Genomic DNA, 12749 nt, shown 5'->3' with positions numbered 1-12749 from the left:
TATGTACAGTGCTCCTAATATATAAATAATAGTATATATCAATAATATATAATAATTATATATAAATAAAAGTAATTTTATGTTATATCTGTACAGTTCTGGTGGCATGCAAAAATATTATATATGTATATGATTTCATTTTATATATTTATTATAGCAGTGCTGGTGCAACGCAATAATAGTAATATACAATAATTATATATAAATCTCTATATGTGTTATTTTTATTTCTCTATATGTAGTTGTATGGTGTACAATAATAATATAATACATATAATATATAATAATGACATACAAATGTATATATATGAGTCCCTTCAGGGAGAGAGGGTGGTCTAGAAATTAAGTTGTTATTATTATTATTATTATTATTATTATTATTATTATTATTATATAGGTAAGGTAAAGGTAAAGGTTTTCCACTGACATTAAGTCTAGTCGTGTCCGACTTCGGGGGTTGGTGCTCATCTCGATTTCTAAGCCGAAGAGCCGGCGTTGTCCCTAGACGTCTCCAAGGTCAAGTGGCTGGCACAGTGCTATTATTCAATAAGAACACTATACGTATGTACAGTGCAGACACTTAAAAGATAACGTAGTTACAGATTAAAAAATACAATCATCTGGAAATATTTTATTTTTGACCTACTTGAGGACTAGGTTACACCATAAACGCCTTTAAAGCTCATTTTCGCGGGAAAAACAGCAAACAGGCTCTCTCTCGGTTCCCTATTGGCTCAAAGGGAAGGAAAAATAGCATTGGGTTGGTCCGTTCTACTGCCACACTCCCAAAGAGTCCTTCCCTCCCTGGCCTGTCTCCATTAGCATTCTATACATCCCGCTTCTCTCCACTGAAGTCCTGTTTCGATAAGAAGCAGAAGGAGGCGTAAATCTTCCTAACAAATAGCATTTAGCCCTCCTTTCAATGAAAAGCACTCTGCGCAGAAGAACCATGGCCGCCTTAGGCATTCTGTCCTGACATTTCGCCAGCATCTGGAAGGCATCCTCAGAGGTTGTGAGGTATGTTAGAAATTAGGCATCTGTGCAAATTCCAGGGTGGGAGAAAGGACTCTTGTCTGCTTGAGGCAGATGGGAATGTGGCCATTGGCCACCTTGATTAGCATTGAAAAGCCTTGCAGCTTCAAAGCATGGCTGCTTCCTGCCTGGGGGAATCCTTTGTTGGGAGGTGATTAGCTGGCCCCAGTTGTTTCCTGTGGAATTCCTCTGTTTTCTGAGTGTTGTTCTTTATTTACTGTCCTGATTTTAGAGTTTTTTTTAAATATTGGTAGCCAGATTTTTATCATTTTCATGTTTTTTTCCCTCCTTTCTATTGAAATTGACCACATGCTTGTGGATTTCAATGACAGTAATTCCAGACAGGAAACAATCAGGGCCAGCTAACATGTCCCAACAAAAGATTCCCCCAGGCAGGAAGCAGCCAGACTTTGAAGCTGCAAAGCCATTCAATGCTAATCAAGCTGGCCAACTGCAACATTCACACTGGCCTCAAACAGACAAGAATTCTTTCTCTCCCCTTGGACCTTCCACTGATATATAAACCCCGCTTGCCTTGTTTCCAACAGACCTCACAACCTCTGAGAATGCCTGCCATAGATGCAGGTGAAAGGTCAGGAGAGAATGCTTCTGGAACATGGCCAGACGGCCCAGTAAACTCACAGCAACCCAGCGTTTTAAACTGTATGCTGTTTCTCCCTTAATATTTAATTATAATACAGTAGAGTCTCACTTATCCAAGACTTGCTTATCCAAGGTTCTGGATTATCCAATGCATTTTTGTAGTCAATGTTTTCAATATATCGTGATATTTTGGTGCTAAATTCGTAAATACAGTAATTGCAACATAACATTACTGCATATTGAACTACCTTTTCTGTCAAATTTGCTGTATAACATGATGTTTTGGTGCTTAATTTGTAAAATCATAACCTAATTTGATGTTTAATAGGCTTTTCCTAAATCCCTCATTATTATCCAAGATAATTGCTTATCCAAGTTTCTGCCAGCCCATTTAGCTTGGATAAGTGAGACTCTACTGTAATATAAAAGAAATAATAATAGCCACATACTACGACTAGTACTACTAATAATGTAACGTCACGTAACAATAATTATAACTAAATATAATAACAGTATAATGTCACATAATAATAATAGATATATAGAGCCACATAATAACAATACCATGCCACATAATTCTAATAATAATACTATGTCACATAATTATAAATATAAAATTGATGATGACCACCCCATAATAATATGTCACATTTATTATATAATTATGATGATAACAGCTACATAATAACAATATCATGCCACATAATAATAATAATAATAATAATAATAATAATACAGTGTCACATAGATAGGTAAAGGTAAAGGTTTTCCGCTGACATTAAGTTCAGTCGTGTCTGACTCTTGGGGTTGGTGTTCATCTCCATTTCTAAGCCAAAGAGCCGCCGTTGTCCATAGACGCCTCCATGGAGCACTGTTACCTTCCTGCCGGAGCGGTACCTATTGATCTACTCACAGTTGCATGTTTCAAACTGCTAGGTTGGCAGAAGCTGGAGCTGACAGCGGGGAGCTCACCTCACTCCCTGGATTCGAACCCCGACCTTTCAGTCAGCAAGTTCAACAGCTTAGCGGTTTAACCCGCTGTGCCACTGCGGCTCCTGTCACATAGATAACAATAATATAATTTCACATAATCTATATATATAAAAGGGTAATGAAATTTTGGCCTAGGACAAAACAACAAAACTACACATCCCAGAAACACTAAACTTGGCAGCACAACCCCTCATCCATGCCTCTACGTTCATACAACAAAAAGAAAAGAAAAATAAAGTCCTAATTAGAGGGAAAGGAATACAGTAGAGTCTCACTTATCCAACACTCGCTTATCCAACATTCTGGATTATCCAACGGATTTTTGTAGTCAATGTTTTCAATATGTTGTGATATTTTGGTGCTAAATTCATAAATACAGTAAATACTACATAGCATTACTATGTATTGAACTACTTTTTCTGTCAAATGTGTTGTATAACATGATGTTTTGATGCTTAATTTGTAAAATCATAAACTAATTTGAAGTTTAATAGGCTTTTCCTTAACCCCTCCTTATTATCCAAAATACTCGCTTATCCAACATTCTGCTGACCCGTTTATGTTGGATAAGTGAGACTCTAGCGTAATTGTTTTTATCCAATTGCTGGCAGTTAGAAGGCTAAGCTCCGTCAGGGGAAAACATTTACCCTTTACCTTAACTACCACCAATACCTCAATACTTTATTTCCCATATCACCATACTTCACCACAGCAACGCGTGGCCGGGCATAGCTAGTCTTTCTATATATATAAATGAGTAATGGTGTCCATCCCTCCCACTAAACAACAAAAGTACAAGCCCCAGAACCTAGAAATTTGGCAGCACAATCCACCATCCTTGCCCCTAGGTTCCGACAACAGAAAGAAAAGAAAAATAAAGAAATCTAAGCTCCGCCCACTTGGTCTCCTAGCAACCCACTCAGCCCAGGCACTCTTCAATCAGGCCTCTTCCACACTGCCTATAAAATACAGATTATCTGATTTGAACTGGATTATATGGTAGTGTAGACTCAAGGCCCTTCCACACAGCTATATAACCCATTTATAATGTTATATTATCTGCTTTGAACTGGATTATCTTGAGTCCACACTGCCATATAAAACACTTCAGTGTGCATTTTATTCAGCTGTGTAGAAAGAAGGAGCCTCATATAGTCCAGTTCTAAGCAGATAATACAAATCTATAAATATACAGTAGAGTCTCACTTATCCAACATAAACACAGCTAGTAATAAATATAACATTAATCATGATGATTACCATACAGTAATAATATAGTGTCACATTAATAATAAAAATATAATAACAGCCACATAATAATATAATATTGATGATGATGACCGCCACATCATAATAAAAATAATGCCCAGGTGTTTCTGCCCTCATAGATAGACCTGACTTGGCACTCCCTGTGTGTGTATTCTTTTTCTTTTTTTAGCCTTGGAGGAGGGTCCAGTTTATCTAATGTTTGTTGCTGCCCAGCTCGCTTTCCAGTGGAAGGCTTATTTATATCCTGCTTTGGGAGGAGGAGGGTGGAAAGTTTGAGGATTGAGCAACTGGAGGAGCCAGGAAAGGAGCCTTGCATTCGGTAAGGCAGAGGCCGAGCCTTGGGATCCCATTAATATTTGTAATTTCTAGTTATTAATGGGGACCTGTTGGGAAGAAGAAGGTCCCAGCCCCAAGGAAAAATCTGTCTTAATTGTGATATGTCTGTAACTGGAATTATGGTTGTTGTAAGTCTTATCTGTCTGTTGTTGTTGTTGTTGTTGTTGTTGTTATATCTTTTCTGGCTCCTAGGGCAGACCTTGTTCTTACTATTTCAACAAGTTTTTTGGAGGCTAATAATCATAATTTGCATTGCCTGAGCAGTGAAGGAAGTAGAATATAAATACTAATAATAATGCACATATTCTGAGCTGCTTGAAGTCTTATTATAGATAAGATATATTATTATTATTATTATTATTATTATTATTATTATTATTATTATTATTATTATATACAAAGCCTGAGCCAATTGAGCCTCATTTAAGAAAGGAAAGTTGAGATATTATTAGCAGTGATGTGGTGGATTTTCTCTTCTTCTTCTTCTTCCTCTTCCTCTTCTTCTTCTTCTTCTTCTTCTTCTTCTTCTTCTTCCTGGGGTATTGTTATGTTGTTAAAGACTTTCTTGACCGGAATCACTGGGTTGCTGTGAGTTTTCCGAGTTTGGCCATGTTGCAGAAACATGTTGTTGTTGTTGTTGTTGTTGTTGTTGTTGTTGTTGTGTGTATGTATGTATATGTGTGTGTGTGTGTGTGTGTATAGAGAGAGGGGGGTATTATTAGCAGTAGTATTATGTATATCATTACATTGGTATGTATGTACGTGTAGACACACACACACATACACATATAGGGGTAGTATAATTTGCAATAGTATTACATGTGTTGTTATTATTATGTGTGTATGTATAGTATTAATGGTAATAATACCATCTAAAGACCTATCTCTTCCAGCAGGCCTACCCAGACAGTTTTTAAACAAGAATTATAAATATGTGTCCTTTGTTTAATCCCTTTTTTGAGTATTTTAATACGTAGAAATATGTTTTAATATATAACTTTTATAGAAATACATGCTAATATGTGTATTTGTGGTATTTTGCAGTGCTTTTGCGTTTTAATTATTCTGTAACCCCTCAAGCCAAAATGAGAGGTGGGTAAGAAATAAAATTATATAATAATAATAATACATATAGTCTCAGCTGCTTTGAGTCTTATTTAAGCAGGGTATAAATATAGCAGCAGCAGCAGCAGCAGTAGTAGTAGTAGTAGTAGTAGTAATAATAATAATAATAATAATATATCACAGAATAATAATTACAAATATAATAACAGTGATTATGATAACAATAGCAACAATCATATACTAATATATTAATACTAATAACAATAACAATATAATGCTATATAGTAATAATATAACATCACATAATAATAATAATAATAATAATAATAATAATAATAATAATAATTTATTTGTAACCCACCCAATCTGGAAAGTCAGGGGGCTTTCCAGACAGAAAATGGCAAACATTCAATGCCGTAATGAGCAAACCAACCAAATACATAATAAAGCAATACATAAAATAAACATCAGTGTGAATATATAATCAACACACAAATAAATAGTTAAAACAAATAAGCCTTATCATCCAAGTTATATCATCACATGATACCAATAATTAAAGTGCCTTAAATCATGAAGATGTTATGTAAAAAACTATATACAGCAATCAATAGCGGTGGCTTTCTAATATCCAATGGGTTTGCATATTGAGATGTTCTAGTCCTCCTCCTCTCCATATGCTAGAGTTATTATTATATATATAAAATGATGATGATAGCCACATAATAATAGGAATAATAATTAGTCACAGAATAATTATAATGATAATGAAGACAGTTGTGTAATTCTAATACTAATATAATGCTACATAATGATATCACACACACACATATATATATATATATATATATATATATAAATGCTGATGACAACCACAAAATAATAATAATATGTCAGAGCATAATAATTATAACTAGAATATTGATGAGAATGACAGCCACATAATAGTAATTATCATAATAACAATAATACAATATTACATAATAATAATAATAATAATATCTTGCCAGATGAATAGAAAGGCAACAAACGGAAAAGCAGGGGCACAAAAAAACAGTTATTAATTGAAAAAATGATTCTGGAGAACTGTAACCCCAAAAACTAATCTTCACAAGACGTGGATTGACTACAAAAAGACCTTTAACTCACCCCCACACAGCTAGATCATCAAGTGCCTGGATGCTATTGGGATTTGTAAAAATGTTGGCACTTTTATTGAAAATACGATGGAACACTGGAAAACCGAACTTTCATTAGAAATGAAAACTACGGACTTGTCAACATCTGAAGAGGAATTTTCCATGGAGAATCACTATCCCACTGCTTTTCATTATTGCCATGATCCCTCTGTCAACAATCTTACAAAAAACAAAGCTGGGCTATTAAACCTCTAAGAAATCTCACAACATTTCACATCTGATGTGTATGGATGACCTGAAGCTGTATGGAAAAACTGAAACTGATATCGATTCTCTGACTAACACTGCCCGAATCTTTAGCGCTGATATCAACATGGAGTTTGGTCTGGAAAAATGTTGGACAGTGGCATTTTCTGACTCTAAGGGTCAGAAAAATTCTCAAAAGCAAGCTCAATGGAGGCAACACCATCAAGGCCATAAACACCTGGGTCATATCTGTCATAAGAAATACTGCTGGCATCATAAATTGGAAGCAGATGGAACTGGACAATTTGGACAGAAAAGCAAGAAAACTCATGACCATTCATCATTCACTTCATCTTTGCAGTAATGTTGACCGGCTATATCTGCCTAGAAGATCTAGTGGCAGAGGAATCTTACAAGTAAAACAATCAGTCAAAGAAGAACATGCCCTCGCAGAATATGTAAAGGAAAGTGAAGAACCTGCTGTGATTGAAGTAAAAAATCAGAAACTCCTCACAGCACAGCAGACAAAGAATGAGTACAAGAAGACTGCACTACAAACTAGAACTGACAGCTGGCACAACAAAGCATTGCATGGAAAGTTCCTTGACAAAACTGAAGGAAAAGCTGATAAGAAGACCTGTCTATGGCTCACGAATGGGACACTGAAGAAGGAAACAGAAGGCCTGATTCTTGCAGCCAAGGAGCAAGCCATCAGAAGAAATGCAATTAAGGCCAAGATCGAAAAATCAGCTAGTGACCCAAAATGTGCAAGGAAGCTGATGAAACTATTGATCATATCCTCAGCTGCTGTAAGAAAATTGCATAGACGAACTACAAACAGAGGCACAACTATGAGGCCCAAATTCATTGGAATTGATGTCACAAGTACCACCTCCCAGCAGCAAAGAACTGGTGGGATCACGAACCTGCAAAGGTAGTGGAAAATGAACATGCAAAAATACTGTGAGACTTTCGAAACCAGACTGACAAAGTTTTGGAACACAACACACCAGACCTCACGGTTGTGGAAAAGAAAAAAGGTTGGATTATTGATGTTGCCATCCCAGGTGACAGTCCAATTGATGAAAAACAACAGAAAAAACTCAGCCATTATCAGGACCTCAAGATTGAACTGCAAAGGCTCTGGCATAAATCAGTACAGGTGGTCTCGGTGGTAATCGACACACTGGTTGCCGTGCCATAGTATCTCAGCTGGCATTTGGAAACAATAAACATTGACAAAATCACAATCTGTCAACTGCAAAAGGCCACCTTACTGGGATCTGCACGCATCATCCGAAAATACATCACACAGTCCTAAACACTTGGGACGTGTTTGACTTGCGATTTTATGATACAAAATCCATCATATATATCTCGTTTGCTGTGTCATAATATGTCTTTGTGTCAATAGCAATATAATGCTACATAATAAAAACAATAATATAATACCACAGAATAATAATAATCTATTGTCATTTCTCTTTTGGGCCTCTTCCAGCTATCCTGAATGCTACTTCCTCTAGTTGTCTTGGCCATCCTTCTGCTCTGCTGGGCTTGGTCCAAGATGGCAGAGCGTCCTCCTTCGTTGCCACTGTCGGAAACCCCATTGGCGCAGACCAGGGACGACCCCAAGGAAGCCCCCTCTGAGCCAACGGCGGCCCCCGTTTGCCAAGACAAGTCCCTGCTTCCCGGTCCGGACCCTCAGGGTCAGAAGGGGGCCCTGGCCAAGTTCGTGCTGGGCTCCTTCGAGGACAACTCCTCGGATGAAGAAGAAATGGCAGCCCAAAGGCAGAGGAGCAACTTGGCCAGCGATCGGTCCGCCTCCTCCATGAATTTGGCTTTGGAGGTCGGCCTCCCCATGAGGTCAGTGACAGGAGGGTTTGGGTTTGTATTTCAGAATGGGGCCAGACCAAGCCAGTAGCCAAGGGGGCGGTTTAGGGTTTCAAACCACCTCCAAAATTTTTCAGGTAAAAAAAAATATATAGTTTACTCATGAATGTTAATTGATTAATCGAATCCCCATGCCAAGTCTATGAGAAGCAAAAATTAGAGTCCCTCCGGAACTGCAAGCACTAACTCAATCAAATTTTGATTATTCACACTGTCATAACCTATAGTGGAAGTGACCAAGTTGGTCTACCTACAGCCGGAGGCAAAGCCTAAGGCACAAGGTGGGGTGGGGTGGAGGGAAATTGACCTGGATTGCAGGTGAAAACTGAGGAAACTATAACATCTAATCCAAGTCCTGCCAAAGCAGTGGTTCTCAACCTGTGGGTCGCCAGATGTTTTGGCCTTTAGCTCCCAGAAATCCTAACAGCTAGTAAACTGGCTGGGATTTCTGGGAGTTGTAGGCCAAACCACCTGGGGACTCACGGGTTGAGAACCACTGTGCCAAAGAAACCGTGGAACAAGAGTAGAGAAAAGAAGCAGTGTCATTGTTAGACATTGGACTTTATCTGAACAAGACTGTGCCTGATGACCACCATCAGAACAACTTGTGCTTGGCTGAAAACTTCTTGCTAATTCACAGTGGAAAATGTCTTGATGAAACCCATCATCATGATAAAGGAAATAAGAAGAAAGCAGAAGAAAACAAAAATAGACTTCTGCCAATTGTGGAAACTATTGTCCTTTGTGGCCGACAGGAACTGACTTAAAGAGGGTGCAGTGATTCATGATCTATTACCTGTGAAGAATCTTTGCGCAATTATGCTAATTTCAGGGCCTTGCTGAGATCAGATCAGGAGACACTGGCCTCAAAAGTCATTTCGGGGGGGGGGGGAGTTTCACCCCTTCCCAATTTTTTTTCTGGCTATAGGCCTGCTCCTGCCATATTGATTGCGTTGCGAACTTAATTGGAAAGACTCTCCATCTTTGGAGGCCCTTCAAGCAGAAATTAGATGTCCATCTCTATCTCTATCTACACCTATGGAGAATGGGGGTCAGTCTCGGTGACCTTTTGGGCTACCCTTCCAACTCTGCATTATGGACTTCCTTGGAAACACCCTCCTTTGGAGACATCATCATCATCATCATCATCATCATCATCATCATCATTATTATTATTATTATTATTATTATTATTATTATTATATTAGTAGGAGAATGGGGTTGATCTAGATGACCTTTGGGGGTACACCTTCCATCTATCTATTGCATTATGAGTTTCCTTGGAAAAAATCTCCTTTCCAGGCATTCAAACCGAATAATAATGACAGAGATGTGGCCACCAGGGGGCGCTGGTGGGAGCCCAAGGAGGGGCCAGCAGGAGGGAAAGAGAAAGAAAAGGGGAAGGAAGGGAGGAAGGAGAAGGCTGAGCAAAGGAGTAGGAAAGCAAGGAAGCTAATCGGTTAGCAAACAAGAAGGGAAACCAGCAAGAAAGCAAGCCAGCGAAACAAGCAAGGAAGGAAGCCAGTGAGCAAGCCAGCCAGCCAGCCAGCAAGCAAACCAGTATGCAAGCAAGAAAAGAGCCAAGCCAGTAAGAAAGCAAGCAGACGAGCAAGTAAACCTGCACTCCTACAAGCCAACAAACCAGTAAGCAAGCTATAGAAACCCAGTAATCAAGGAAAGAAGCCAGCGAAGAAAGCTAACCATCTGGCAAGCACACCAGTAAACAAGCAAGGCAGGGAACCACTAAGCAAGGAAGAAAGGAAAGCAGTAAACGAAGAAACCAGTAAGCAAACTAGTAGGAAAGCAAACTAGTAAACAAGACTGCAAACTAGTGGAGGCTTCTAGAAAACAAGCAAGGAAGCCACAGAACAAGGGAGCAAACAAGCAAGGAAGCAGTAAACAAATACACAAACAAACCAGTTCGCAAGTCATCCACTGGAGGAAGAAGGGGCTGGACTGGTTTCAGCATCTGGAAAAAGGGTCAGTTATTGGAGGGATTGGTTAGGGATTGGTTTGGTTTTAGGGGGAAAGGGTTTGGGTAGGATTGATAATAATAATAATAATAAGAATAAGAATAAAAAATATGATAGCCCAGGTACAGTAGAGTCTCACTTATCCAAGCTTCGCTTATCCAAGCTTCTGGATTATCCAAGCCATTTTTGTTCAATATATCGCCATATTTTGGTGCTAAATTCGTAAATACAGTAATTACAACATAACATTACTGCGTATTGAACTACTTTTTCTGTCAAATTTGTTGTTAAACATGATGTTTTGGTGCTTAATTTGTAAAATCATAACCTAATTTGATGTTTAATAGGCTTTTCCGTAATCCCTCCTTATTCAAGATACTCGCTTATCCAAGCTTTTGCCAGCCCATTTAGCTTGGATAAGTGAGACTCTACTGTAAGTCATGGTTTAATCATGGCAGATAATAATAATGATGATGATGACGATGATGATGATGATTATTATTATTATTGTGTTGTTGAAGGCTTTCATGGCTGGAACCACAGGGTTGTTTGTATGTTTTCCGGGCTGCATAGCCATGTTCTGGAACATGGCCATACAGCCTGGAAAATGCACAACAACCCTATAATAATAATAATAATAATTATTATTATTCTCTGCCCAGGAGTGTGGTGGAAGCCCCTTCTTTGGAGGCTTTTAAACTGAGGCTGGATGGCCATCTGTCGGGGGTGCTTTGAATGTGTTTCTCCTGCTCCTTGGCAGAATGGACTTGGTCTGGATGGCCCACAAGGTCTCTTCCAACTCTGTGATTCTATAATAATAGTTCTTTCTCTGCCCTCTTTTCCAGGCCCAGCATGTCTTTGGGACGGCGAATGGAGCGAAGGGGTGGCCGGGACCTTCCTCCCAGGGACTTGGTGGCGGTGGCCTCTCCAGCTGAGTTCCTCACCCGCTTCGGGGGGAAGCGCCTCCTCCAAAAGGTACCGGAGCCCGGAGCATGAGGCCGCAGCAAAACAGGCCGAGGCCACCCAGAGGAGCCCAGGGTCCAGACTGAGGGGAGCCGAAGGTTCTGCACTCCTCAGCTTTGACCAGAGCTCCTCTCTTGGAATAACCCTTTCTCTTTCTTCCTTGCCATCTTTCTTTCTCTCTTTCTTTCTTTCTTTCTTTCTTTCTTTCTTTCTTTCTTTCTTTCTTTCTTTCTTTCTTTTCCTTTTCCCCTCCGTCCCTTTTTCTCTTACCTCCTTCTTTCCTTTCTTTCTGTTCCTTTTCTCTTTCTCCCCTCCTTTGTCTTCTTTCTTTCTCATACCTTTCCCCCTTCCCTTTCTCTTCCTCCCCTTTTTCTTTCTCCTTCCCTTTTTCCTTCCTTTCCTTTCCTTCCTTTTCCCTTTTCAGTTGTCTCCTTTTTCTTTTGCTTCCTTCCCAACTTTTCCTTTCCTCCCTTTATTCCTTCTTTTCTTCTCTTTTCCTTTCTCTTTCTTTTCTTGTCTCTTATAGAATCATAGACTCATAGAGTTCGAAAAGACCTCGTGGCCATTCAGTCCAACCCTCTGCCAAGAAGCAGGAAATCGCATTCAAAGCATCCTGACAGATGGCCATCCAGTCTTCTTAAAAGGCTCCAGAGAAGGAGCCTTCATCACACTCCAGGGCAGAGAGTTCCACTGCTGAACAGCTCTCTCTCACAGTGAGGAAGTACTTCCTAATGTTCAGGTGGAATCTCCTTTCCTGTACTTTGAAGTCATTGTTCCACATCCTAGTCTCCAGGGCAGAACAAGCTTTCTCCCTCCTCCCTATGACTTCTCACATATTTATACATTGCTCTCATCATGTTTCCTCTCAGCCTTCTCTTCTGAAGGCTAAGCATGCCCAGCTCTTTAAGCCGCTCCTCATAGAGCTTGTTCTCCAGACCCTTGATCATTTTAATTGCCCTCCTCTGGACATATTCCAGCTTGTCAACATCTCCCTTCAATTGTGTGTCCAGAATTGGACAGCATGCGATTCCAGGTGTGGTCTGACCAAGGAAGAATAGAATAGAGGGGTAGCATGACTTCCCTGTATCTAGGAACTATACTCCTATTTATGTAGGCCAAAATCCCATTGCTTTTTAAAGCCTCCACATGACACTCCTTCCTTCTTCCTTCCTTTTTCCTTCATTCCCTCGCTGTCTTAATACCACACATCATTTCTCCCTTCTCCATTCCTTCCTCT

The 12749-nt window shown here is 39.3% G+C and overlaps 1 protein-coding gene across 8 annotated transcripts in view; it reads left to right on the top strand.

Moving 5' to 3' along the window:
- The first annotated feature begins 4117 nt into the window (after positions 1–4117).
- LOC100566852 (acetyl-CoA carboxylase 2) overlaps positions 4118–12749 on the top strand; it is a 52181-nt gene continuing 43549 nt past the window's right edge. For 3 of the 8 annotated variants that reach the window (XR_010000272.1, XR_010000271.1, XM_062960285.1), the window contains exons 1-3: positions 4123–4216; positions 8185–8549; positions 11395–11524. Coding sequence is in view for 4 of the 8 variants with exons in the window: in XM_062960285.1 (XP_062816355.1) it covers positions 8194–8549; positions 11395–11524 (486 nt within the window). In the remaining 4 variants the exon portion in view is untranslated. Of the gene's footprint in view, positions 4217–8184; positions 8550–9943; positions 10557–11392; positions 11525–12749 lie in introns of those variants that run through there. The other 5 variants (XR_010000275.1, XM_062960320.1, XM_062960298.1 and 2 more) reach the window with 4 other exon arrangements.

The sequence above is a fragment of the Anolis carolinensis genome, chromosome 1, assembly GCF_035594765.1.
Source record: "Anolis carolinensis isolate JA03-04 chromosome 1, rAnoCar3.1.pri, whole genome shotgun sequence".
Lineage (NCBI taxonomy): Eukaryota > Metazoa > Chordata > Lepidosauria > Squamata > Dactyloidae > Anolis > Anolis carolinensis.
Note: the sequence above shows the minus strand (reverse complement) of the source record. Positions and strands in the feature narration are given on the sequence as shown.